The sequence below is a fragment of the Castor canadensis genome, chromosome 2, assembly GCF_047511655.1.
Source record: "Castor canadensis chromosome 2, mCasCan1.hap1v2, whole genome shotgun sequence".
NCBI classification, from domain to species: domain Eukaryota; kingdom Metazoa; phylum Chordata; class Mammalia; order Rodentia; family Castoridae; genus Castor; species Castor canadensis.
The window spans coordinates 196,463,709-196,490,194 of NC_133387.1; the positions used below are offsets into that span (position 1 = coordinate 196,463,709).

Sequence of the window (26,486 nt, forward strand, 5' to 3'; positions counted from 1 at the left end):
CAAAAAATTGTAGGAAGATGATGGAGAAGGAAGAATTTGGAAAAATTATCCCATAAATGTGTTTATTAACTCCAGGGCTCACCTCCAAGATGGATGTGATCTCATTCTATTAGTAAACCAAAGACTTCGAGAACTGCTCATGTGTGGCACACATATGGGACACATTCAAATAGCAGTGCAAAGGTATAAAAACAGAAACTAACACTTGAACCACGAACATAGAATCTGTGAATGAACCCAGTAAGATAACTTGATGAAACAAACAAACAAAAAATCAGCTTCTCCAGAGGATTTAAATAAGACCAGATCCTCATAACACAATATCCATGATGTCTAAGACACAATTCAAAAATAAAAAACCTGCAAAGAACCAAGAAAATAACTAGTGCTATAACTTCAGAAATAAAGATATTCTCCAATGAAGGATGTGAAGTCCCAGCCTGCAAACCTACTCTACAAGAAACATGAAAGGAAGTTCTTTAGACAGAAAAAAGATGGTGCCAGAAGGAAACTTGAAATATCAGGAAGGAAGGAAGGAGAGGAAGAAGGAAAGGAGGGATAGAGCAAGGTAAGAAGGGAGGGATGGAGCGAGGTAGGGAGGGAGGGAAGGAGGGAGACAGTGAGGGAGGGAAGGAAGGAGAGAAGGAGGTAGGGAAAGAGGGAGAGAGGGAGATACAGAAGTGGGAGGGAGGGAGTGAGGGAGGGAGGGAAGGGCAACAGAAATGTTAAACATTTAGGTATGTATAATAGATTACTCTTGTCCTCTGAGTCTTCTAGAATATGTTTGACGGCTAAAGGCAAAAAGTATAATCACATGGAGTTTTAGAGTCTGCAGACATAATATGAAGATAACTACAAAAATAAAAAAGGGAGGGCAAGGAAACCTATGTAGGGTAAAGTTTCTTCATCCCATTAAACGTTGGGCATTGTTGATTCTACATACAATATAAAAGGGATATATTTATACATGTTTATATATATGTGTATATTCATATGGTAATCACCAAAGCAGATAGACAGACAGATGGATACACAACAGAGTCAGGAACACAATAGATGAATTAAGACAGAATGCCAAAATAGTTCAAATAATCCCAAAGCTGGCAGAAAAGCGAACACCCTTCCATACCAGTATTCCCTGGATCTTCAGAACTTGCATCGATGCTGGTACAGTACTCTAATTTATTCACCAGCTGTGTTTCGATCTGATGCAGACTATGATCTTTGATGGCGTTTTCTATATCTTCAGTGAATTTAATCTGCTCTGCCAAGCATAATATCTATTAAATAAAGAGAAAATTTACTTTAAAGAGTGAGTTTACTTGGAAATATTCTATAAACTTAGGGAAAGACACCTTTCCCAAGTTGCCAGCTGCATGCTGGATGGCTCGTACCTGAGTGTCACAGTGGTGTCTCAAATACTAGCAAAGCAATGCAGTTACAGAAAAACCACTGTTGTGCAGCCCGGCCAACTTAAGAACTCATCTCATGCTACACTCTGCTACAGGCATAACTTTTAGTCCTGGAATTCAGCCTTTGTATTTTCATCTTTCGACTTTCCTCCTAAATTCCTTGTTTTCAACCAATAGGATGCAAAGATACGAAAATACAATGCATCCTATTTAACAAAAAGGCAGACTTCTAGCATTTCAAAATAAAGTCTACAATATCAAAATTCCAATTTTCTTAAATTAAGATGTCTTAATCTTTTCATCTAATACCCAGAAACAAAAACTAACTATAGATTAAAGTAGATACCTTGATATAAAACCTGAAATATTAACACTGTTTAAGAGGTTTTCGGTAACAGTCTGGTATAACAAGGCTACTGATATAAAGCAAATTACACATTTTGAAAGCATATGTCAAAATAGTTCCATAGAGTCCTTACATGAACAAGGAAAACCAACATCCTTCTTTACACTACTGACACGATCCCCCACAACTTATAAAAACACCACATCTGTCGCCCATTTGCTTGTGGTACAGCTGTTTTTCTGATTTCATCAGATATCTCTACTATCAGATTAACTCGGTTTTCCACACACAAGTGGCTAACACTATAGCAGACCAACAGTTGTCTTGCTCTAACTTGAAGCATCCTATAACACATTAAAAGTCATTTTGTGGAAGAGAAAGCCAATTATTAACTCCTTTCTGGGCAAAGTTATCTTCCCCTCTAGAGAGTATAGAAATCATCAGCTTCTTTAATCAGGGTATATGGTTAAGCATATCAGCAGATCTAAGTCTGCTTTTTGAAAAAGACCTTGCTCTTTAATTTTCACGTGAAAATGTTCATATACTCCCTCCAAACCTAGTAAGTGGATTTTAGTTCAGGCGTTATTACTGAGTTTCTTAATGCACATCAATAATCTCAATCTGTAACAGTCTGCTATATCATTTTTGTGAGAGGCTAACAAAAGTGATAGTCAGGACACAGTCTTGGATTCTCAAGTCACATTACCATTAAGGCATCAATATCATTGACCTAAAGTGTAATGGTCACCAAGGGCACTCTGCAAACATTTTAGAATAAAATTTAAGTATGACTATCCTCTCGTGTCAAAATGTCTCAAGCAGAGAATAGCTGAAAAAGGCAGCATTAAGCCAACCTGTCTCAGATTCTTTCCACGTCACCAGGCAGCCTCCTTCCCAGGGCCTTCTCTACATTACTCCAGGTCCTTATAGAAAGGTATCTGAACTATCAGCACATAATAGCCTGTACTGGGTATCCACATAACTAATTATACTACTCAACCTCTTTATGTTCTCGAGACACACTTGTCATGGCATTGATCTGCTAGTAAACTAGAATTCTTTGTGTGGTACATAATGAACTAGTTATAGCTTTAAGAATTCACATGTTTAATTGACTTTTTTTCTGTGGTGCCGGAAATTGAACCCAGGGCTTTGTACATGCAAGGCAAATACTCTAATGCTTGAACCATGCCTCTAGCCCTTTACTTGATTTCTGAAGAACCTAGAAATAATTTTTAGGCTCAAATCCAGAAACTTCCTCTAGCCTATGTCTACTAGTATATCTCCTTTCCTTAACCCAATTATTATGCAACTTTCACTTGTGTGGATTTTTCTACATCATGTCTTTCATTCTAAGTCAATTTAAATCCTATCTGGAAGATGACTGGGAATCAGTTTAGAGGTAACAAAGCAGCTTGACTCTCAATCTGCAGTGCACTCATGATTCATAAATGATACTTTTACTTTTCTCTAGGAACTTAAGATTTTTTAAACACATTTTGGGTTGCCTCAAAATGCTAAAAAATATAAAAGACATGTAAGACACAATGGCTCAAATCTAAAACGCCCCATGCTTCATACTTAACCCCTCATACTTTGAGAAAACAACACAGAGAACCTGCTCCAACAGCAACTAAGCATCTTAATCTGAAAAGCAAGTAACTGTGCAAGCTGTTGAGTAGATTCTCCCGAGGACTCACAGCACATGCCAGTGCCTGCCTTCCACAGCCCCTGAGAACTGAAGTTCCTAATCACATACACCTATAGCACTCCTCTTGCCCGAATCCTAAATAAAACAGGGTATTTTACACAAATCTCACTAGTAACATGTGTTGACAAGGCCTAGAACAAGCACCCAGCGTACCAGGGATGAGCTGCGGGCCTCTCTATCCCCTCATGTGATCTCGCTTCCAGACTCCCTGCCAGTGCCCCAGTGCTGTGAGACTTCAGACTTCTGCCACTCCAGCCTCTCAGATGATCCCACAAGAGGGGTGGAGGCGGAGGTGGAGGTTGCTGTGCTTCCTTGATAGCAATGGACTAGTCACCTGGAACCAGGAAGCTACCACAGGCCTGCCTCCCTCCTTTCACCCCATTCCCCATGGCTCTGGTTGCTTCCCTCTCAGTCTGCCTTTCTTGGAAGTACCTGACTAGCAAACAGCTGAAGGAACAGAGATACAGAAGCTGAGCATTTGCCCATACGGAAGAGAGGACAGAGCTGCCCATTATCTGAGTCTCCCGACCGGCAGGTAAGGGATCTTCCCATAGCACCATGCCTGCCTGTGTTGCAAACATGAGCTCCCTTACCTGCGAAGGGAACAGAGACGGGTCCACAGCACCTTCTGAGCTTTGCCCAGCCGTAACACATTCCATCAGCAACTGTTTCAAAGTCTGCTTCATTTCCAAGGCCAAATCATTCAACCAAGCCTGAAAATAATATTTACAAATCATAAAATAACCATCTATTGACCTACATATTCTTTTATTTCAGAAGGTTAATATTTCATATTGGCTCTCATACTTTGCAATTGCTAATAGTTCAAAAGACTCTCCCCATCTCCAAAACAACCAGAACAAAATGGAATGGAGGGTAGTTCAAGAGGTAAAGCACTTGCTTTACAAATGTGAAGCCCTGAGTTCAAACCCTAGTTCCACCAAAAAGAAAAAACACTGAGACAGGTGCAGTAGCTCATGCCTGTAATTCCAGTTACTCGAAAGTTGTATATCAGAATAATCACCATTCAAGGCCAGCCCAGGGAAAAAGTTAACAAGACCCCATCTTAACAAATAAGCCACTCATGGCAATTCACATCTATTATCCCAGCTATGTGGGACTGAAGTCTGAGGCCAGCCTTGAGCAAAAAAGCAAGACTCCTTTTGAAAAACAGCCTAAAGGTAAAAAGGGCTGGCCATGTGGCTCAAGAGGTACAGCTCTTGCCTACAAATTGGAGTCCTGAATTCAAACTCCAGTACTGCTAGGGAAAAGAAATCAAAATACTCTGAACCTAACAACTATTTTTGAAGAGATAAGAGAACTAAAATACCTATATTAACCAACTGTACTTACAAATTGACTAAATTGTGTTTGACACAAATTTCATAGTTAATTCATTTTCGTACTTATAAAAGAATTACTTACCTCTACATTATTTGATAGAAGAACTTTGTTTTTAAAAGGTACAACTTCTCCCTCTAAAGATTTCATTGCAGTTATGTGTTTTGATTCCTCATCAAAGCACACACTGTTGATACCTGTTACAAAAAGCAACAATTAAATGCAAAAGGATTAAAGGGTAATTATTAGACATCATCACACACAATACTTACTGTATACCACACAGGATATATTATAATGCAAAGAATTATAATGTATATCACAAATGTGTGTACTATTCCTAGTATTTAAATGCTCTATTATAGGGGAAAAAGAACTTTCTTCATTTTGGGGAGGTTTGCTTTTTGTGGTGCTGGTATTGAACCCCTGGGCCTTGTGCATACCAGGCAAGGGCTCTATCACTAAACCTCATCCCCAACCCAGTCCATATTCTCATCTGTATCTGGTCAGCATGATGGTTTCCCAATGCCCACAGTGTATTCATTCATTTTTTATTTACTGCTGAGTAGTACTCCAGTATTCGACTCTGCCACAATTCATCCGTTAATATGCTGATGAGTTCACCTGTTGGGTCTTAGGATTATTTCCAGTTTGGGGTTTACATGAACAAAGTCCTTGTGAACATTCATATAAATCCTTTTGTGGGCATATATTTTTATTTATATTATGTAAATACCTGGTGGTAGTAAGTGTACATTTACTTTATAAGAAACTGCCAAGTCATTTTCAAAAGAAATTATAACATTTTATACTACCACCAAGAATTTGTCAGGAAAGTTTTTACTAAACAGTATGAGAATTAATGAATAAATAAGCAAACATACAAATCTAAATAAATAGTAAAGCTATCAGTTAATCATGTCATATGTAGTTAGATTTTAATAAATATTTTAAGTCAATAATAAGACTATCCATCAAGAAAGAGTGCATTAGAGCTTTATTAAAGTTCTAGAAATGACAGAAACTAATCTATAGTAATACAGATCAGATCAATGCTTGCCTGGGACAGAGTAGAGTGGAATGGTGACTGCAAAGCAGCAAGGGATCCCCTGGACCCATGGAAATGTTTTGTACCTTAGTTGGAGTGTAGTTACACAGGTGTATATTTTTGACAAAAATCATCAAACTATATACTAAAACTATAAGCTCTGCTACATGTAAATTGTATGCCAATAAAATTTATCTTCTATTAGCAAAAAACTTTCCTAGAAAAGATATATACATGATCCTTACAGATAATATTTAGATATGAGACAAAAAGGTAAGAGGAAAGGGGGTGGATAGGTAAGACTTCCTCACGCTGGATGTCAGCGGTTCATGTCTGTAATCTTAGCTACTTAGAAGGAAGAAATCAGGAAGATCATGGTTCGAAGCCAGCCCAGGCAAATAGTTCAAGAGACCCTATTATGAAAATACTCAACACAAAAGTCTGGTGGAGCGGGTCAAGTGGTAGAATACCTGCCTAGGAAGCATGAGACCCTGAGTTCAAGCCCCAGTACCACAAAACAAAAAAACAAAAAAGAACTTTCCCCCAAATTTGCATATCACTTTATTACTTTATATCATATAAAAAAAACTTGCACATATGACCTACTTTTGACTCAAAAATAAACTAAAAGTTATTTGCAATATAAACAGGGAAACTAGATTTTCAGAGAAATAACTAACTAAATAACCAAAAGAGAGTTTGAATGCAAGCCTTCTGATTCCAGAGCTCTCTCCACTACTCCCATAGCCCAAATCATAGCTCTAGTTACAAGCATCCTGAAGCCTCAGATACAGAAGGGTCAGCAAATATATCTGTAAAGGACTAGAGAGTGAAAATTCTGTATTTGATGGGCCACATGGTTTGTGTGTCAATTACTCAACTGAACCCATAACACAAAAGCAACTATAGACAATAGGTAATATGTAATAGGTAATGGGCATGGCTATGTTCCAATAAAACTTTATTTAAAAAACATACTTGATATATTTTAAGAACTTTTGTAAATGCCACAATGTACCCCCACCCAGCACAACAATAAAAAAAAAATAGTGAGACAGATTTGACCAAGGTAGTCAAATTTGATCCCTGATTATAAGTGAAGATATGTATATATATATATATATATATATATATATATATTTACTTTTTAAGGTTAATTTGAAAAAACACAGCTCTTTTCCAAACAAATGAAATACTTTGAGGAAAAAAAATGATTACTTTTTAACAAATCCATTGCATTTGCCATAAATACCCAAATAAGTGACTCAGCAACATTGAGCCATATGACACTAACTACACTTTTCCCAAGGAATCTCTCCTATTCCCATATCTTAGTTATTTCTTTACAGGTAACTCCCAATCTCCATCCTTACTTCAGGGCTCTGTGCACTGTCTTTCATCATTGAGATCGTGAACTCAACACTGAAAGCATCGCTCTCCTGTACTTCCACCAAGTCTCGGCACAGCTGATTCCCTCGGTCTGCCCACCTTTCTCCTCTGACCTAGATATTCTTCAGATCTCACCTTAGTCATTTTCCCCATGCTGCCCCAGAACTGAGCTAAACTCCTTCTTAGACATACATATAGCACCACATACTATGTCACCACAAGAACCAGCAAACTGTATTTATTAACATGCATCAACTTACTGCCGTGTATCCTCCATGAAACTCTAAGTACTGAGTGTACGAACTGTATTTTACCCAATAGCCAAACATTATGCCTGGCAGACTGCTAAGTGAGAACTGAATCCTACCAGCAAAGAGCTTCTTAAGGTGAGACTGGATCACTGATGGGTTAGTAGACTGGCCAAGGATTTCTAGTAAGTCATCATCACCAATAAAATAAAACCTTGGGAATGCTGACCTTTTTTCCTAAAAAAAAGAAAAAAAAAGTTTTCTCTCTTGCAAATAATTAGGATGAGTACTTTATAATTTATTATAAATTATTAAAAAAAAAAAAAAAAAACCTGCCTCCAAAAATTCATTTAATGATTTCTGGCATCTTTGAAGCTGATCAAGTATTGTCAGCAGAGCATTTCTGATTCCTGCATGAGTAGTTAATGTTGTAACTCGATTATCTTTCTTGATGTCAGTCATTATTGATCTACAAAAGAAAAATTATTTTTGCATATATGTTAACTAAGACATTTATTTTTTTCATCTGCTTCAAACACACTAAGGTAACACTATCATTAATAACAATTCATTATGATTCCAATAAATCATGCTAAAATTAATAATTTTCATTCTTCCCTTATTACAAATTCTCTTACTTTATTCAATCACTAAACACATATTAAGTCCAATCTCTCAGAGCTAGTGGGTCAATGATAGAGAAAGACATTAAATAATGTCTTAAAATATTTAAATAAAAGTACAATAAATGCAAAGAAGGAAATGTATCACAGTAGCTACTAGGGTAACCCATCCTTAAAGACTTTTTTTGAGGAAGTAATTTAGGCTAAGATATAAAAGACAGCTAAAAAGGAAAGGTCAGTAAGGAGAGGGAAACAGTTTCTGGTTATGATCCTGGAAAGAGCTACATGGAGTCACTACAGGACAGGACAACAGCAAGAGGAGAAGCTGAAGACACAGACAGGAAGCAGAACACGTTTCATCTTGAGAGCAGTGGGAACCATCTGGAAGGTTTTCTTACAGGAGTAAAATAAGGAAGTGATGAGACTGTACTTATGAATGGTTGTTCTATCTGGTGAAGAGCTTATTCTAGAAGACAAGAGCAAGTAAGAAGGTTCACACAGAAGTCCACACGAGAGATAAACTCCTTTAGAATTGAACTATAGAAGAAAAGGTGTAAGAGGTGTTCAGTTCCAAATATACTAAGTAGGTTAGAATCAACAAAATGTGGTAACCCAATGGAGTGAGAAATACAAATATACCCAATTTGCTTCTGCATTTGGCAATTCATTGGTAGCGTATATTGAGATAAGAATCAGAGAAAGATCTGTGTAAAAGGCTTGGGGGTTAGCTCAAGAATTTCATTTTGTAGGTGTGTTCAGTAGATCTGGAGCTCAGAAGAGACATAAGGGCCACACATACAAGTTGAGAAAACCTCAGCAAACAGAAAAGAGTTTGCTCCGACAGCAGTTAAGATTTCCTGAAGAGAGGATACGGGATAAGAAAACGACTGCAGTCTAAGGCCTGGAGAATGTCCACATCAAAATCTCTCCTGAGGTCTAAAGAGAAGGAAATCTCCTGAAATAGACCCTTACAGAAGGATCCACCAGAGAAAGAGACTGAATGCACAATGATACCAGTAACGTAAATGCAGTTACTTGTATTAAGCACGTCTCAGTATGAAAAAAATACGCCGTGTGTGTCCATGTCCTACGTAGCTGTACTGACCTAAAATCTTCATCAACTCTGTTGAAGCGTGTCTGTTCTTTTGGTAATGCTCCGCGGCCAAATATGGGTTCCAAATACACCCATTTCCTCTGAATATGATTTAAATTTTGCAGGTACTCATCTAATTCTGCAAGTTTTCTTTCCCAAATTGACACTTTATCTTCAAATCCTTTATAATATGGAGAATCCTTTAGTGATTGAAGAAGGCATCTATTATCTCCAACCTGATTTACTACATCTTTCCAGTCTTTAATCAGCTTGATATTTCGATTTTGGCTGTCTTCATAGTCAATCAATGTAAACACTGCTCCAACTCCCCAAAGATCAAGTTCACGTAAAGCTTCTCTGATTGTAACTTCACCTTGTGCTCGGCTATTTAAATCCTATTTAATACAGAATATGTTTAACACAGAATATTGACACTTACTATTTCAAAATCAATTACATGTAAATAAATATACTTTATAAGGAAATAGAGATATATGTATTTTTTTGTGGTACTGCGGTTTGAACTCAGGGCTTTGCACTTGAGAAGCAGGTACTCTACTGCTTGAACCACACCTCCAGCCCTTTTTGCTGTGGTTTGTTTTGGAGATAGGGTCTTGCTTTTTTCCCAGACTGGCCTGGACCACGATTCTCCTATTTTAAGCTTCCCACCACTACTGGAATGGCAGGTGTGTGCTATCACACCCAGCCAAAAAAATATTTTATCTGACATTTCACCATAATAGACAAAGTTAAGTAGATGTATTTTATATATAATCCATGAAAATAACTGGCTATTATATCATAGAATGTCAGATGCTAAGCATTCATGTTCACATGATCAAAGTAGTACAAACTTCTGTTTTATGCTTTTCACTTTTACAAAAGAAAAAGAGAAAATTCAAGCATTTGTCACAGCAGACAAAACTAATCTGGCTTATTTATAGTTTTACAGACAAAAATGCCAAGATTTGAGAGAACACAACTATAGAAACGTCACAGACATCTAACTGAAAATTCTCAGACACTAGAGTGATTAGTGATCAGCTAGAGTTACCTCCTACAGTAGTCACGTTTTTCAGTTTCTCAGAATTATCAAGCATGTTCTAGGGTTGTTTAAGGTTTACATTTTGGATAGGAAATAAAACAATATGGCATTCATTTATAATGAATGGCCAAAACACACCATACAAAGTCTGCCACTCATGACAGAATTGTGAAAAGGTTTATTTTTACCTGAGATTTTTTCTAAACCTGATTGGTAAGCTAGTTATTGGATCAGCTCTCAGGAATTTTGTATTCTATCTGTAACATACCAAAATGATGTAAAATGCATTTTATGTAAAATGATTTACATTTGTTAGTTTGGTTTTTTTTTAATTAAAGATGGTTCCCTTCTTAGAGAAAGGATTTTTTTATTTCACATTTTTTCTCTTTAAGAAGGGATTTAGAGCTGGGTGTGGTGGTTCAAGCTTGTAATCCTAGCTACTTGGAAGTGAAGATCAGGAGGACTGTACTTCAAGGCTGGCCCGGGCAAAAAGTCCATGAGACACCCCCCATCTCAACCAGTGCATGGGTGCAGTGACTGGCACCTGTCATCCCACCTACACAGGGAAGCACAAATAGGAGGATCACAGTCCAGACCAGCCTCAGCAAAGAGCAAAGCTCCTGCTCAAAAATCACCAATGCAAAAGGGGCCAGTAGAGTGGCTCAAGTGGTACAGCACCTGCCTAGCAAGCTCACAGCCCTGAGTTCAAACCCCAATACTGTTCCCCCCACAAAAAAAAAGTGGTTTATATTATTGTTTCTATAATCCAAACACAGTGACAGATTAATCCCCATACATTACCAATAGAAGAATAATGGAACATTGTTACTATTTTACAGGAGGAAAAATATTTTACTTGCTGCTTTATTGAAAGAACAGACTATGAAAGCAATTGTATATTAACAATTGTATAGTAACAAAGATTTATGAGATATTTATCAAAGTAGTCTTACTTTAAGATCAGAAGCTTTGGCTACAATTGCATCAGCTACTTTGAGCAGATCACCAAACAATAATTTCTCTAGACTAGTCCCTCTAGGAAGGCCAAGTAGACGAAAAAGGTCAAGCCAGTGATCTGGAGAAAGATGTTCCCCTCTTACATATTTCAAGATAGGAATTACGATCTGTGGGAAAAAAAAAAAAAAGAAGCAAAGGGCATATGTACACACATATGCACACACTTGAAAATAGAAATTATTATTTATTTTCATTATAATAATAAATAATTTACTAATAATGTAAGTAAATTTGAAATAACTATTATTTCAATTTTTAATTACTCTATTATCTTATTTAACAATCTTGAAATCATATTCTTAAACAGAATTGTATAAAACTTTTTATTAAACATTACTATACATACATGTAAATTTCCTTCTGTGGTTTCACATGACAGAACATTTTTATTGTTATTTTAGGATATGACCCATGTTATATAAATACTCTATAATTTTAACTATAACTTTCTTAATAACAACTTCTTTCCAATTGGTAGCAGAAACCTATCTATAAATTCTATGGTTTATTTTATATTTCCTATTTTTCATTTAATAGAGTAACTAAAAAATATACAACTTAAAATTATGATTGACACTAAATAATAAAACGATAAATTAAAGCTCCAAACATTTTTAATTAGCAGAGTAAATAAAACATCTTACTTTATATCTGTCAACTTCTGATTGCAATTTCACTGTCATAACTGAATGTTCTTCAATCTTCCTTAATCTATCATGCCAGTTCATCAAAAATTCCTCAAACAGGTAAGTCTTAGTCCTATAAAATAATAAGAACATACCTTAAAGTTCACACCCTCCAAAAAAAAACCTACCAAATTATAAGAATCTAAATATTGTTTTTTAATCAAACCGAAAAGTAATCCAATCTTCTTTGGCCATTTCCTGAAACCCTTGCTGGAACTCTTCATAAAGGGCCCAAATTTGCGCACAGCTCTCAATGTCTTTGGAGATGTCATATGCCAGAGAGAAAGAAGGCTCCTCTAGTCCAAAATGGTGGCAGTCATCACTACGGAAATAAATACAGAGACATTAAATTTAAAAAGCAATACTATTAAATATCAAGTTATTCAACTAAATTCTCTGTGTATGTGTTTATTAGTGGAGATACAGTAGGAGGCGGCCTACTTTGCATGAGAATTTTGCTTTACTTATAAAAATGGGCATTTTTTTCAAAAGAGTTGGTAGTATATAGAGAGATATTTTATGTTCACTATGTATCACATATAGCATATACAAATTTTATGATTTTATAGATCTTTGGATTAATCTGAGATTAGTCTTCTCAGTTGAACATAATACATTCCTAATCTAATCAATATAATGACATTTATAAGTATGGTATCAAAACATCCCTCAGCTATGAAAGAAATTACATTATAGATACATTTACTTAAATAGACAAAACGCACTCAAATCTAATACTTTATGAAAGATAAACCAACACTCCAGGTTTTTCTTTGAAGTCTTATTCTATTACTTATTTCGTTACATTTATTTTTTTCAAAGATGCATTAAAAGTATGTTTTCCAAATTTTTTATATATTCCATTTTTAAAAACAATGATATCACAAAAAATGAATATTCTAATCTCTTAATTTCACCTGTAAGTAAATTTAAATTTCTATTCTATTTTAAACCCTTTCTTGAAATTTGCTTCATCTTGATATCCTTATATAAGCCAAACAAAACTCCTAAGAAAGCAGAAAGCAAAGATATACTATTTGTATTTTAAAAACTTCCATGATCAGCTTTAAAGATAAAACATACACCAGCTTTTTTCTTATGACTTCAAGATCATCAAACTCAATTTTTTTCTCCTTTATTGACTTTGCACATTTATCAAGAGTATCAGGTTGGCCAGTTTCAATGGCATCATCACCAGGTTTCAGTTGGTCCCAGCGAGCTTTAAATTTTTCCAGTTCTTGATAATAGATCTGAAGACGTGATTTCACATTTCCTTTCATCACTTCAATCTATAAACCAACAGAGTTTAAGTAATTTAGCAGAGTAAAACTACACTTTAATATTTTTATTTCCAATATTTTCTGCTTATAGTGAAAACAATCAACACTAACTTTAAAAATGATTGTTTTTATGTTAACTACTGACTTCAAGTAATAAAATAATTCAATGACTTAAAATTAGAACATAAGTTTACAATAATGAGATAATCCTCAACCATCATCATTATGCAAATCATTCCTGTGATTAACAGCACCAATTTCAACTATCAACAAAGGTGATATATTTAAAATAAGATGTCCAAAGACTGCTTGTTATTCTACCTGAGTATATAGATGCTTATTAAAGAAGACATCTCACTGTCTTCCATGCAGCCACTGGGCATAAGACTACCTCAACAGGCTGTATCTTTAAAAGACAGATGGTATCCCCGTTCCCTCTCCCTCTTCCCCTTCCTTTTCCCCACTGGATAGCAAGTGAATATGGTAGCAAAACATCTTGAAAGTATGCCAGAAGTGATGGAAAATTAAATTGAAGAAACCTGAGTCCCAGACAAAATTATAGAGTAAAAGCATCATTTCAGTTTGCAATCTAACTTGAGAAATTTAAGCTATAACTCTGAGGATCTCCAATAGACAAACTGATATCTTAATAAATTTAGTATTTAGAAATATATGATTTTAAGAAAATAACTTAAAGTATATATAATAGATAAACAATTCATAAAACTGAAAATAAGATTGCATTTAAAAGGGTCTATTTTCTTCTGAGTATGGTAGAAAGTAAAGGCAAACCATGTGAAACAAGTATTATTTAAAATACTATAAAGTACTGAGGGAGGTCAAGTTCAATAGCAACATTAAATTCTCATAAACCTAGGATATAATGGAATAAATGTAAGCAAAAATTTAAGGGAGTTTTACCAAGTTTCCACTTTAGTAAAATGACTAAAATGTTCTTACCTGATCTTTAATCATGAGTTGGTGACTTTCCATCATTAATTCAAATTTATCCCACTTGGCCTTCAGATTACTAATTGTTTCTAAACCTCCACCTGCCACAGTTCGTAAAAGTCTATTTTTATCTTCAGCTTCTTGAAATAAGGGCAAAATCTAAAGATTAAAAAAAATACAGTAAATTATTTAATCAAATCTTTCAAGATTTCATTCATTTTAATTCGTGTTTCATGATTTGCTTTTTTAAAAATCAAGATTTTTGCTTTTAAGTAATTTGTTAATTCCTATATGTAAACTTTCTGAGACTTACTTATTATTATGCACAAGCTCACCTAAGGCACAATAACATCAGAAGCTAAGAAGAATAGTAAAAATAATAATAGGAGATTGAGTGAAACAATAAATCCATCAGGACAATAGCCATAGCTGTTCGAAGTAAAATTCTCAGTATAAACATTCCATTAATAATCAAATCCTATAAAGATCTATGATTATATGTTCTAAGAGATCTATGATTAGTTATTATCTAAGAACATGGATTAAACAAATTATGCTACTTCATACAAAACAGAAAGTCATAGAAAAATTGCTTAGGAAATAGAGAACTTAACAAGTGAAATCAAACTTCTGCATCCAGGGTTTCTAACTGGAATGCCCTAAAAATGTGTATAGTAAGCAGTTTGTTAAAACAGTCTGGACACAGGCTGATATATGCCAAACTCCTTGAATTTTTTCTTTTAAAGACTGTAAAACAAAACTGCCCTATAAACAATGTATGTACTTTTACTATTCAACCAATCAATAAAATCCATTGAAAGATATTTAAATATCACCATGCATATAAAACAGACAACAAAAGAAATTCAAATGTATCTTAATGATCCATAAACATGATCAGTTAGTTTCATCTGAGAAACAGAGGACATGTTGCCCAAGGAGAATCCATTAGAAGAAAAGTAGAGTAAGATTTTAATCTTTTACCTATGAACCAAACTTAGGCTGGCCTATAAAGACATTACAACAGTTTTCCAGTCTAGCTGCCTCCAGTACTAGCCTCAAATACACATCAACAGAGACATATCAAAACGATTCTGTGACATCTTGCTGCATAAAATGCAGCAATGCCTCCCCAAGGCCCACTGAGCACAGCCTAAGATTCTTAATATGACTCATATGAAGTAGAGTCTGCCTTGATTTTTCCATTTCATACATTACCTTTTATAATATCTAATGGCTTGCTATTCCCAGCAAACAATACCTATTTCCCCTCTTAGCTTTCGTCATGTTATACTTTTATGTCTTTGCTCCTGCCTCTTTCTTTCAGTCTGCTTTACTGCCTTTTCCTAGGCTTAAATTTTGCCAGGCTCAACCTAGGTCCTATACCCTTCATTGTTTGTTATCTACCAGAGGGTTTAAGCCAATCACATTGCTTAAATATCATGGCTATGAAGGTAACTTTCAAGTTTGTGTCTCTAGTCCTTACCTTTGCTCTAAATTCCATATTCCTCATTCAATGTCTACCAGACAGCCCAATACCCACCTTTTCCAACCTCTAGTTCCTCCTTTAGTCATCCCCATCTCAGATAGTGGCACCAATACCTCCTCAGCTGCCCAAACCAAAATCCTGGAGACATTTTGATCTCTTTTTCTCTAACCTTCTCTGCCTAATGCATCAGAAGAGACTCTTGGTTTTAACTGTAAAACAGTACATCAGTCTCTCCAGTTCTATCCACCTCTACTGGTACTACATGGTACAAACTTCCATCATCATTCCTGTATCATCTCACAATAGCCTACAAACTGGCCTCCGCTCCACTTTTGTCTCACCCTAATCAATCCACAGAGCAGCCAGAGTCATCATTTCAAAATATAAGCCACATGTGCAACTTCTTTCCTTAAAACCATCTAAAGGCTTTCTCTTATACTTAGAAATAAGTAATAGAAACTCCTTCTAAGTGTCCCAAAGTAACTTAATAATCTGCCCTTGCCTACCCTTCCAATTTCCTATGGTAGCATATTATGCTTTTTTTCTTCTCTTTTTCTTGGGGGGGGAGACAGTCTTGGGGTTTGAACTCAGGGCTTTGCACTTGCTAGACAGGCAATCTACTACTTGAGCCACACCTCCAGCCGAATATCATGCTCTCTTGATAACTATGCTTGCTTGATAGATTTATAGCCATTCATTTCTTGAGCACAACAAGCTCCTTCTCTACCTTTAGGTCTTTGCACTTGCTATTCATTCCTTTCAAAATAGTCTATCCCCAAATCTTAGAATGTCTGTCTGTCTCCTTATCTTTAGGTCTCAGTTCAAATGTCATCTCTTAGAAAGTCTCCTATGATTACCCACCCTAAATGGTACATTCTTTAGTCCAACATATTCCCTCGTTTTCTAACTCTTTTTATCTCCTCTCCTTTCTCTCTCTCTGAAATGAATGAGTGAATGCTTCTGTGCTTTTGCTAACTGCCATAACTTATAATCATTCTCCTCTTTAATGGTACTAGATAGGTACCATACTTTATTCACCTTGAAACCCTCTTGTACACTTTGAAGCCTATCACATAAAAAATTATAATTCCTTTCACTAGACGGTATATTATTTTTTACCTTTAAACTCTCTTTACAACTTTAAGTCTATCACACAGATACATAAAAGTTTATGTACTGATTTAAATTATTCTTCCTTCTTGCTATAAACATAATGAAAATCATTCATGGTATCTTTTATAAAACTTTGCCTTGCTTATTCTCAGTTCTAATGTTCTGGGTACCGTTTTCATGAATCTTTACCAGTCTTTCATCTTTCATCTTTCAGCTATATTCATAATTCAGCTTTAACTTCATTCTTGGGCATCCTAACATTATAATTGTGAAGGTAACTCTTATTCTAGTAGGTCACGTCATAAAACAGACTGCAAATACTTCTGAGAACAAGACAAAGCATTCTTGTTACTGTTTTATCATACCAATATAGCATCAAGTCCAATCAGAAATTGACCAGTTAGACCAAATTATATGGACCTTGTAATGTTGAGATTATACATTTCTTAATAATCACATAAAATACCTAATTTAAACACCTACAGTACAGTAAAATAATAATGTTACTTTGTGATCTTACCTCTGGCTTCCGTCCTTGCAGCTTACTATACCGTAAATTTGCATCACCAATCTCTTCCACAGATTGAGGCATAACTATTAAGACTTCCATAGCCTCAGTAACAAATGTATCAATTTCATGTATGTGAGCTGATAGGTAACATTGAAATAAAAAACACTATTACCACCAAAACATATTCAACTACATAATTGCTAAATCAAGAAGTGACAGAAGTAACCATTACATAAAATACACTACATTCTAAATTATTATTTGTTTTGATACAACAAAATTTCTAAATGTGGACTAAGTAAAACAAACTTCTTCCCCTGGTAGTTGGGTTGTTTCATATTGTACTTAAAATTTTTGAAAAACAAATTATAAATTTATTCATTCTCAGTAAACTTTACTAAACATTAGAAAGTCCCTCAGTGTTTTAAATAAAATGTTAAATATCTCAATTTATCATTTGAAGAGTTGAGGAGAAATACATTATGCCAGAATTATGTACATTCTTAATATGCAACAAACTGATACTAGCTCAGACTCCAAGTAAAAATGTCTCCAATTTTTATATCTCTTAAGGAGGAATGAAAGCTTTCCTATCTTAAAATTATTTAGAGCAAATTTCACTTAATACTGTTTTCTAGTTCAATTCTAATTTTTAATCATGATTGAGATTCATATTTTTATAACAATCAAAGAGCATGCCACTACATACAAAGTGAGGGAAAAAGCAAACTTAAAAGGTATCCTTACTCTGGATGGACTTCTTCAATGAGAGAACAAGCATATCAAATAACTTCTGGATGAGATCATCAATCACAGTCTTCACAGGGCTGCAGTTAATATTTAAGCAATCCACCTTGACAGCACTGAAAAATGCCAATGGACATACTTGACATAAAAAACACTATGAGGGGGAAAAATTCTCATTATATTAAAACGATTTTGTATAATACATTTCAATATGTGAAGTCAAAAGTATTACCATAATCTTTAAACATATTTAGATTTTAAATTTTTTTATTTATTCACATGTGCATACGTTGCTTGGGTCATTTCTCCACCCTGCCCCCCCCCCACTTTTTCCCCGCTCCCCCTGCCGCCTCAGTTCCAGGCAGGTTCTGGGTCCTGTTCTGCCCTTATCACTAATTTTGTTGAAGAAATGATATAAGCATAATAAAACAAAGCATTTTTGCTAGTTAAGGATAGCTATACAGAGAGATTTCTACTATTGCTTTCATGTACCCATGTGTTATGACCCATGTTTTAAATTTATTTTAGCAAATTACCTTATACACACTTTTTTGAAGTTTGCCATTGAAGATTTCATATACAATTAATGATTTTTTTTTTTGGACAGGGTCTTATGTAGCCAAAGCTGACCTTGAACTCATGATACTCCTGTCTCATCCTCCTGAGTACTGGGGATTATAGATGTGTGCCACCATGCTAAGTTTATAGCTCTAATTTTTAATCATCCGGTGTATCAATTTTAAAAAATAGCAGCACATTATGAATTATTAAAGAATCAACAGAATATATTTAAACATTTACATGGTCTAGTTTTCAGAGTATATAATATACTTAGATATTTATCAAATAAATGTATTAGTCTATAGACAAAATATAAATAATAGTGATAAGGAAAAGAAAACAAATATAGATAGAAAATGAGTATAGATTATTAAGGCAATAAAACAATAAAACTATGAAATATCATTTTATGCTTATAAAATTATCAAAAATGTAACTAATGGCTACTTTGTATCTTCAATTGGAGGCAAACCAAGAACTCTCAAAATTGTTGATCAATGTAAAAAAATTTAAGCTTTGTGAAAAGTAACTTGTATTATTATATAGTTTTAAAATAAGCATATTTTTTGTCTTAAAAACTCTACTTTAGAACTTGAATCTTTGGTTTGGTTTTGTTTCATCCTGTGATAAGGTCTCACTTTGTAGCCCAGGCTGGCCTTGCTCTCCTGATCCTCCTGCCTGCAGCCCTGAGTGTTGGATTATGGGCATGTGCCATATCATCACCTACCTTTAGTTTTTATCCTATGGAAATTTCAAGTCAGACTCCAAGATTTATATACAAGTATCTTCATCAAAGCATTAATTATAAGAGTGAAGACTTATAAAAAGCTAAGTACAGAATGGCTAAATAAATTACACATCTAGATAATTAAAAATCACATTTTCAAAGAGTAGAAAACACCATAAATACTAAAAAAAAAAAAATTGTTAAATAGAAATAGAAGGTTACAGTGTGACTTAAATTTTATAAGTATGGGGCTTGTCCCCCAAAGTCTCATGGGTTGGGAGCTTGATCAGCAGGTGGTGCTATGACAAGTGGTAGATGCAACCTTTAAAAGGTGCAGCCTGGTGAGAGGTAGTTAGCTCAACTGAGGTAGGGAGGAAAATCTACCCTCAGGAAGCACTAACGCTGGTCTCAGGGAGTGAGTTAGCTCTTAAGAAAATAGGCTATTATAAAGAAGCAAACCTTTCATCTCTCCATGTGACATTCCCCCCTGTCCACTCCTCCATTCCTGCCTCTGTGACACCCTCCTCCACGAGGTCCTCACCAGGGCTGAGCCAAGGCCAGCACCATACCTTGAAACACCAAAACTGTAAGCTAAATAAACCTCTCTTCTGTCTACTTCACCCAGCCTCACGTGTTCTGTACAGCAATGGAAAAAGGACTACTGCAAGGAAGTAGTATATCCAAAACATCAAGTATTAATGCCACTTATCCTAGTAATTTCCAAAATTTTAAAAAGCTAAAACAAGCATACTACTTTAGTAATCAGAAAAAAGGCATGAAGTTTGAAGACTAATTCTTTGCTCAGTGTTCTAAATGTAAATTGTGATGTTCTAAACAAAGAGTCAAATTAGACTCACTCTTCTGGAAAAAGTCTTGCATTTATCTTAAATTATACAAAATTGAAAAAAAATCTGGAAATTTTTGTCATAACCATTACTTAGAAAACAACTGCCCTTTTCAAAAAATAGAGCCAGGTGAAATACTTAGAAAACAAGTTATATGTGGTAAGTTCTTATGAGTTTATAAGTGAAATATTATTTTTTGGAGTTTTATTCATTCATTCTTAATCACATACTACCTGTAGAGGTCTAAGCTACAGTTCTTAACTACCAAGAGATTTATGAACTGATTTGCCTAATAAATGAAGTTATATGATTTCTAAAATCCTGACATGTAGAATAATGATTTCTGGTTACTGATACATGAAGATAAATGATTTTGGGAAACATAAAAAATTACATCATAGTGTATTTTGCTAATATATTAATATAAAGTAGCATAACTACAGTAAAGAACTTACAATCACTGACTATAGAAATATTGAGTTGTATGGTGGGATAAAGAGAGCCTACAGGCAGATAGGCTAGTATGTCAGTCATCTAGAAGACTAGTAACAAGTCATTGAATTAGGTTGTTGGTACCAAAAATGCAGAGAATGCATTTTTTGTTTTGTTTTGAGAGAGTCTTACTGTGTAGCTCAGGCTGGCATCTAACTCAGGATTCTTCTGCCTCATCCTCCTTTCATTTGAAAATATTGGTTATATGCAACCAAGGTTCCTTTCAGTCAAGGATAGAATGACTAACCCCAAAATTACCCCCTACTCATCTGAAATATATCACTAGAACAGTCTTACAGTATACCTCTAAACCCTGCCAATAAAATAAATGTGTGTGTGTGACTGGGTTAGGCATGTGTGTAGTAGCCTAGATGAACACATGCTGATTCATTAGCAAGAAACAGCAAAACAGAAAATGGAATGTGGGGCAGGCATTCTTTTTTTGTATTGTTTAACCTTGGCAAGGAAATGTAAATAGGAAGGCTGTCCACAGTAAGGGATAAACAATAGTGGAGGTTACAGCAGAAATTCTTGAGCAGTCAAGGAGCAACATAAAGTTAAAGATGGAGAATCTAAGACAGGACCACAAAGGGAAGAAAAGCCCCGTATGCAAGCATTACAAAAGGACTATTCCTTAAACCTAATGCCATGACCTCAATTCCCAAGCCAAAACACTCAAGTCACTGTCTCCAATAATTATGACCGATTAGTCCTTCATAATTCTGCCTCCTTAGTTAGGCATGCTGCTTCACACCTACGAGCCAAGCACTCAGGAGGATGGGGCAGAAGAATCCTGAGTTCGATGCCAGCCTGAGCTACACAGTCAGACTCTCTCAAAACAGAACAAACAAAAAATGCATCGGCCCCATTTTCAGTACCCACAACCTAATTCAAGGACTTGTTACTAGTCTTCTAGATGACTAACATACTAACCTATCTCCTGCAGGCTCTCTTTATTACACCATACAACTCAGTATTTCCAAAATGACCTTCTAAATGTACCTCAGTGTACTTGCCTTAGTCATTAAGTATACTTGTCTTAAGTATATTTACTCTACAGAGTAAGCAGCTTGATCTCGTGTTCTCTCTTCTTTATCTTTGTACTTTCACAGCACAAGGTTTCATTGCTATAAATGCTTACCAAATATTTATTAAAAGAGTAAGTTAATTAGTGAAAGCGATGTCATCTTTTGTGGGTAATACATGCACTATCACACAAGTGCTTTCATGGAACTTATTGTTGAGGATAGTCCTAGGGTAGGAATTCCAGGCAGCAAGGGGGATATATGCTCAAGAAGCTAGGTTACAAGGTGCTGGCCCCTCAGAGGCTTTGGTCCACTTAGAGCAATACTAGATGCAAGAGCACTACATTGCATGCCTCGCCGGGCACTCTGAAAGAAAGCGGCGTGGTGTGACAGCAGAGTTAAATATCACGAGATTTACATTTTCTAGTATGCTTTTGCCAGTAGCTTCTTTTTTTTTTTTTTTTTAATGTTGAAATTGTTGGGTTTTTTTTGCCAGTAGCTTCTGACCACAGACTGTGCTGACGCATATCAAGCGTTAGCTCCCCATCCCAGACCTGAGCAGATGCCTCTTCCCCCAGAGTATTCCACCTAACTACAACCTGGCCAACAGAGGCTCTAGAAGAGAAACATCTTTCACCCTCTGCAATGCCCTACCCAGATGGTACTTCAAAGGTCACAGCTGAGTTAATTTCAATACCACTAAGTAGAAAGTATCCTACTATCGATGTCAGAAATTAATGTGGTACCTAAGTAGTACAATAACCAATACCTTGGAAGTCGCTCTACTTCCTTCCCTTTTATTTTTAGTGCTTTAAAGTTTTTCTCCCAGTCATGGACTGTAAAAAGATGTTTTTCCACCAGAGCTTCCATGTCAACTTGCCCAATTACGATCCACTCCTATTTAAAGAATGAAAAACAAATTAAAGAAATAGAACTGATAAACTGGTATTTAAAATTTAGGATCCAGCTAGTGGACCAAAAAAGAGAAATTATGGGGTACTCATGTAAATGCCAATTTAAATAAGTAAAATGTAATCATTACTGCATAACCAAAAGAATGAACAGGAAAAAATTTAATATGACAATGTAGCAAATATAATCTTCTTTAAGGAGATAATACACTCTTTGGATTTTCTTCTCAAATTAGATGTTTATAAATTACAAACACAGAATCACTTTAACAAAGACAAAACTTACTATATATTAGGATCTAGGAGTGTCCAGATTTACCCCATAGTCTAGAAATCTCAAATGCAGAAGCATACAATAGCAGTTAAGGAGCTGAACAAATTTTCAGCACAGGACTCAGGATCAATACAAATGAGAAGTGGATTACTGCTTATATTTGGATTAGTTGGTATAATGCACCTAGTCATAAAATAAGTAATCATTTCTACATACTACATTTTAACCAATGACAAACCACATATATTACAGTCACTACACCATACAGCCCAAGTGGATCATTGGCCACATACACCAACTAGGTTTCTATAAACACATACCACAATATTCTCGCAAACACAAAATTCCCTCAGTTGACACATTTCTCAGAACGCACACAAGTTGTTGACATGACTATCCTTAAATCACTCAATTTCATTAGTATTTGAACATTCCACTTCAAAATACATCTTCTTAGGACAATTAAAATTGACACAAGAGTCATGTCACATTCCAAGTTGTCACATCATTTTAAAATAAAGCTCATTCATCTTCACAAAATAGTTAAAAAACAAAACAATTTAATTTTTTTCATTTTCAGCATAAATCTAAATTGTATAAAAATCTATAAATCAGGCTCTCTGGTTTGCCATATTTTAATCTTATTAACTATTAATTTGTATGTTTAATGTTAATTCAATCAATCAAGTGAAATTTTATGATAGGATAAAAAATTATACATTCTGTACCTTATGCTGATGTAAAACAGCTGACAATCTTCTAAACAGATCTTCTGCTTTGCTGTAAATAGTCAGAAATCCACTTGCATTTCTATCAATCATAATAGAAAAAATAGATTCATCTCCTGCCTCACCCACTCCCTTGAACTGGTTGGGAATGCTGATGAATCGCTTCATTTCCCTGTAATATTTAGCCCGGATCTCTTCAAAAGGAGGCCTAAACTGTAACCGTCCTTGTCTGAAAATAAAATATAAATTTAACTTTATAATGTAAATATGTATGTATTTTAACTTAAAACACAAGTATTAGAATGGTAAACTGGAAATTAAGCTGGGTTTGAAAGCCCCTCACTTGTATGTCAGGTCTATGTTGATCTCGGGCAGGTTCTCGTTGAGGGCTTCCAGGCCCATCTGGTACTGGTGCTCCAGGGCCTTGTATAGCTGGTGGTTCCAGTGCTGCTTCCATGCGTGCATGTCACTTGCCTTGAAGCCCTGAGGCATTACATTCACATTGTTTATGTAAGAGTTAGAGGGCACAATAGAGTTTTCACTCAATACTTTCATATCACATAAGGTACAATTTGTTTTAAATATGTTAAAACACGCAAGCCCTAGATGCCGTTTTTAGCAAGAAATTTTATAGTGACATATATGAAAATATCTAACCTCATTCTTTTTCTTTTTCTAATCTCATTCTTATAGATAATACATAAAAGCATCACCAAAATGAAAAAAATCAAGCTAATATTAAATGGATTTTTATATTTAGCCTTTACTTTAGAATGCAATGCCAAGCAATGGTTTACCTAAGACCATTTTCAAGAACTCTCATATAGTATACCTCTTCTCTTACCTTCTAGCCCTTAAAAAATCCACTGGATTTTTAAAAACAGAGAAATTTAAAATATTCCAAGGCTCAGAATAGTTTACATACTTTTGCTTCCACAAATATATCATCAATTCTAGTACTTTGGGGGTTTTTTTCTTAAAACTCTAAAAACTGAAAAATACATAAGATGGCTACTATCCCATTATCACTCGCCATGTAGCAGGCTCTGTGCTGCCACATCATCTCTCAAATCTAAAAGTAAATACACTGAAATTCTACCCAAAGGAGGAAAAAATTGTGGCATGAGGGTTATTTCTGTCATTAGGCTCTGCCTAAATTGAACTCTGTGCTCTACAGATGTTACAATCACCTAAAAGCAAATTAACAAGTGACAGATATTTAAGCACCAAGTTAAAAAACTATAAACTCTGACTTGAGGGACTTAATTTTTCATAAGACAATAAAAGCTTTATACAGTTAATATAAATTCATTGTCAATTTATAGCATTTATATATGATTTAGTCAAAGAATTCCAAATTTATTAGGATTTATCAATAAAGAATTAAAGACAAACTATAATGAACAAAAGAATGAAAGATAACCTGTAATGAACACCTCCATCAATATGCACATTCACATTCTGAAAACATGACATTTCAAATTATCAACACAAAGTCAAATGTACTCTACCTGTGCCTCTACGCTTGCTAAACCAGTTCTCAACTCTTGTAATCCATCTTTCCAACGCTGTTGCTGCCGAAGCAGATCAATATTCATAAGAATGACCACCTATTAAAAGTTAAAGCATGATAATCTCAAATTATTGCTAGAAAAATAGCAACTGTTCAGTGAGAGGCACCCCCTTAGCCAGGTGATCCAGTACCACTCAACCTATGAAGGTGTCAACACTTGTCTGAGAAGAGAAAGACACCACTTCTATATTTCTGCCAAAACTGCAAGAGAAAAAGATCATATAAACCAAACTGACCAGTACTCATCAAAAGTATTAAGGTCAGAGATAGAGGTGTGGATCAACTAGTGGAGTGCTTGAGGCCCCAAGTTCAAATCTCAGTACCACAAACAAAAAAAGACAGAGAAAAGTATCAAGGTCATCAAAAGCAAGAAAATACTAAGAAGAGACTAAAGAGATTCACAACTAAACACAAAGTAAGAAACTGGATTATGTCATGCAAAAGAAAAAGGGTGCCTTTTCTACTGGAAATTAAATTCCTGGTTTTGATTATCATTCCATGGGTATAGGAGTAGTTAACATCAGGGAAAGCTGAGTGAATGGTAAATGTGAACTCCATACTATTTCTGCAGCATTAAGACTCAAATTATTTCAAAATAGGACTTTTTATTATATCCTAATTACTTTTTTATATTACTATTCATGGCAATCTCAACTTTATAAACAAAACACACCTTTTCACAAAACGTGGTATGCCGTTTTCTCAGTTTTCTATTTTCAGTGGCAAGTCGTTCCGCGGCATTTTGGAGTTTCAGGATGTAACCTTCTAATTCTTTAGGATTATCCCAAGTAATCTGTGACCTTCCTCCACTTCCTGCTTTTGAATTCTATGATACAAAAAACTCCATTCACTATTTAGATTCAATTTTTTTCCAAAATATTTAATTCCATACAAGTCCAATTATCCCCAACAGACCTATAATAAGAAAAGCATATAATAATTTTCCATTTTATAAAAGATAAAGCCGTCTGGTCAAAATCCAGTACCTCTGTGTCTTCCAGTTTCTCCCTCTTACAACTAAAAAAACCTGAACATAATGCAGCGAGCACAGGAAGACAAAAAAGGTAGAACAAAAAGGACAGACAGTCCAGAAACCTCAAGAATTAAGGAACCACATGCACAGGTTTCCTTCTCATCTCCTGTATGTCATAGAGAAGCCTCCAATATGGAACCACTAATAAGCACAAGCCAAAAATGTTCCCCTTAGCCAGAGAATTAGGAAAACAGCAGCCTAACCTGAGTATCTTTTAGCAATATCCACTCAATTGCAGCCAAACACCAAAGCAAAAACCACCTCTCT

At 35.1% G+C, this 26,486-nt stretch overlaps 1 protein-coding gene across 3 annotated transcripts in view; it reads right to left on the reverse strand.

Moving 5' to 3' along the window:
- The window catches only part of Dync2h1 (dynein cytoplasmic 2 heavy chain 1), a 257,221-nt gene that overhangs the window by 207,165 nt on the left and 23,570 nt on the right, over positions 1 to 26,486 (reverse strand). For all 3 annotated transcript variants that reach the window (XM_074066819.1, XM_074066821.1, XM_074066820.1), the window contains 18 exons: positions 25,860 to 26,012; positions 25,125 to 25,223; positions 23,957 to 24,096; positions 23,614 to 23,842; positions 22,470 to 22,597; positions 18,051 to 18,166; positions 17,313 to 17,440; positions 14,200 to 14,349; positions 13,043 to 13,248; positions 12,126 to 12,281; positions 11,918 to 12,032; positions 11,210 to 11,380; positions 9,224 to 9,606; positions 7,832 to 7,964; positions 7,615 to 7,732; positions 4,895 to 5,007; positions 4,063 to 4,182; positions 1,130 to 1,280 (listed from right to left, as the gene is read on the reverse strand). In XM_074066819.1, the coding sequence (XP_073922920.1) occupies positions 1,130 to 1,280; positions 4,063 to 4,182; positions 4,895 to 5,007; positions 7,615 to 7,732; positions 7,832 to 7,964; positions 9,224 to 9,606; positions 11,210 to 11,380; positions 11,918 to 12,032; positions 12,126 to 12,281; positions 13,043 to 13,248; positions 14,200 to 14,349; positions 17,313 to 17,440; positions 18,051 to 18,166; positions 22,470 to 22,597; positions 23,614 to 23,842; positions 23,957 to 24,096; positions 25,125 to 25,223; positions 25,860 to 26,012 (2,809 nt within the window). The remainder of the gene's footprint in view (positions 1 to 1,129; positions 1,281 to 4,062; positions 4,183 to 4,894; positions 5,008 to 7,614; positions 7,733 to 7,831; positions 7,965 to 9,223; positions 9,607 to 11,209; positions 11,381 to 11,917; positions 12,033 to 12,125; positions 12,282 to 13,042; positions 13,249 to 14,199; positions 14,350 to 17,312; positions 17,441 to 18,050; positions 18,167 to 22,469; positions 22,598 to 23,613; positions 23,843 to 23,956; positions 24,097 to 25,124; positions 25,224 to 25,859; positions 26,013 to 26,486) is intronic.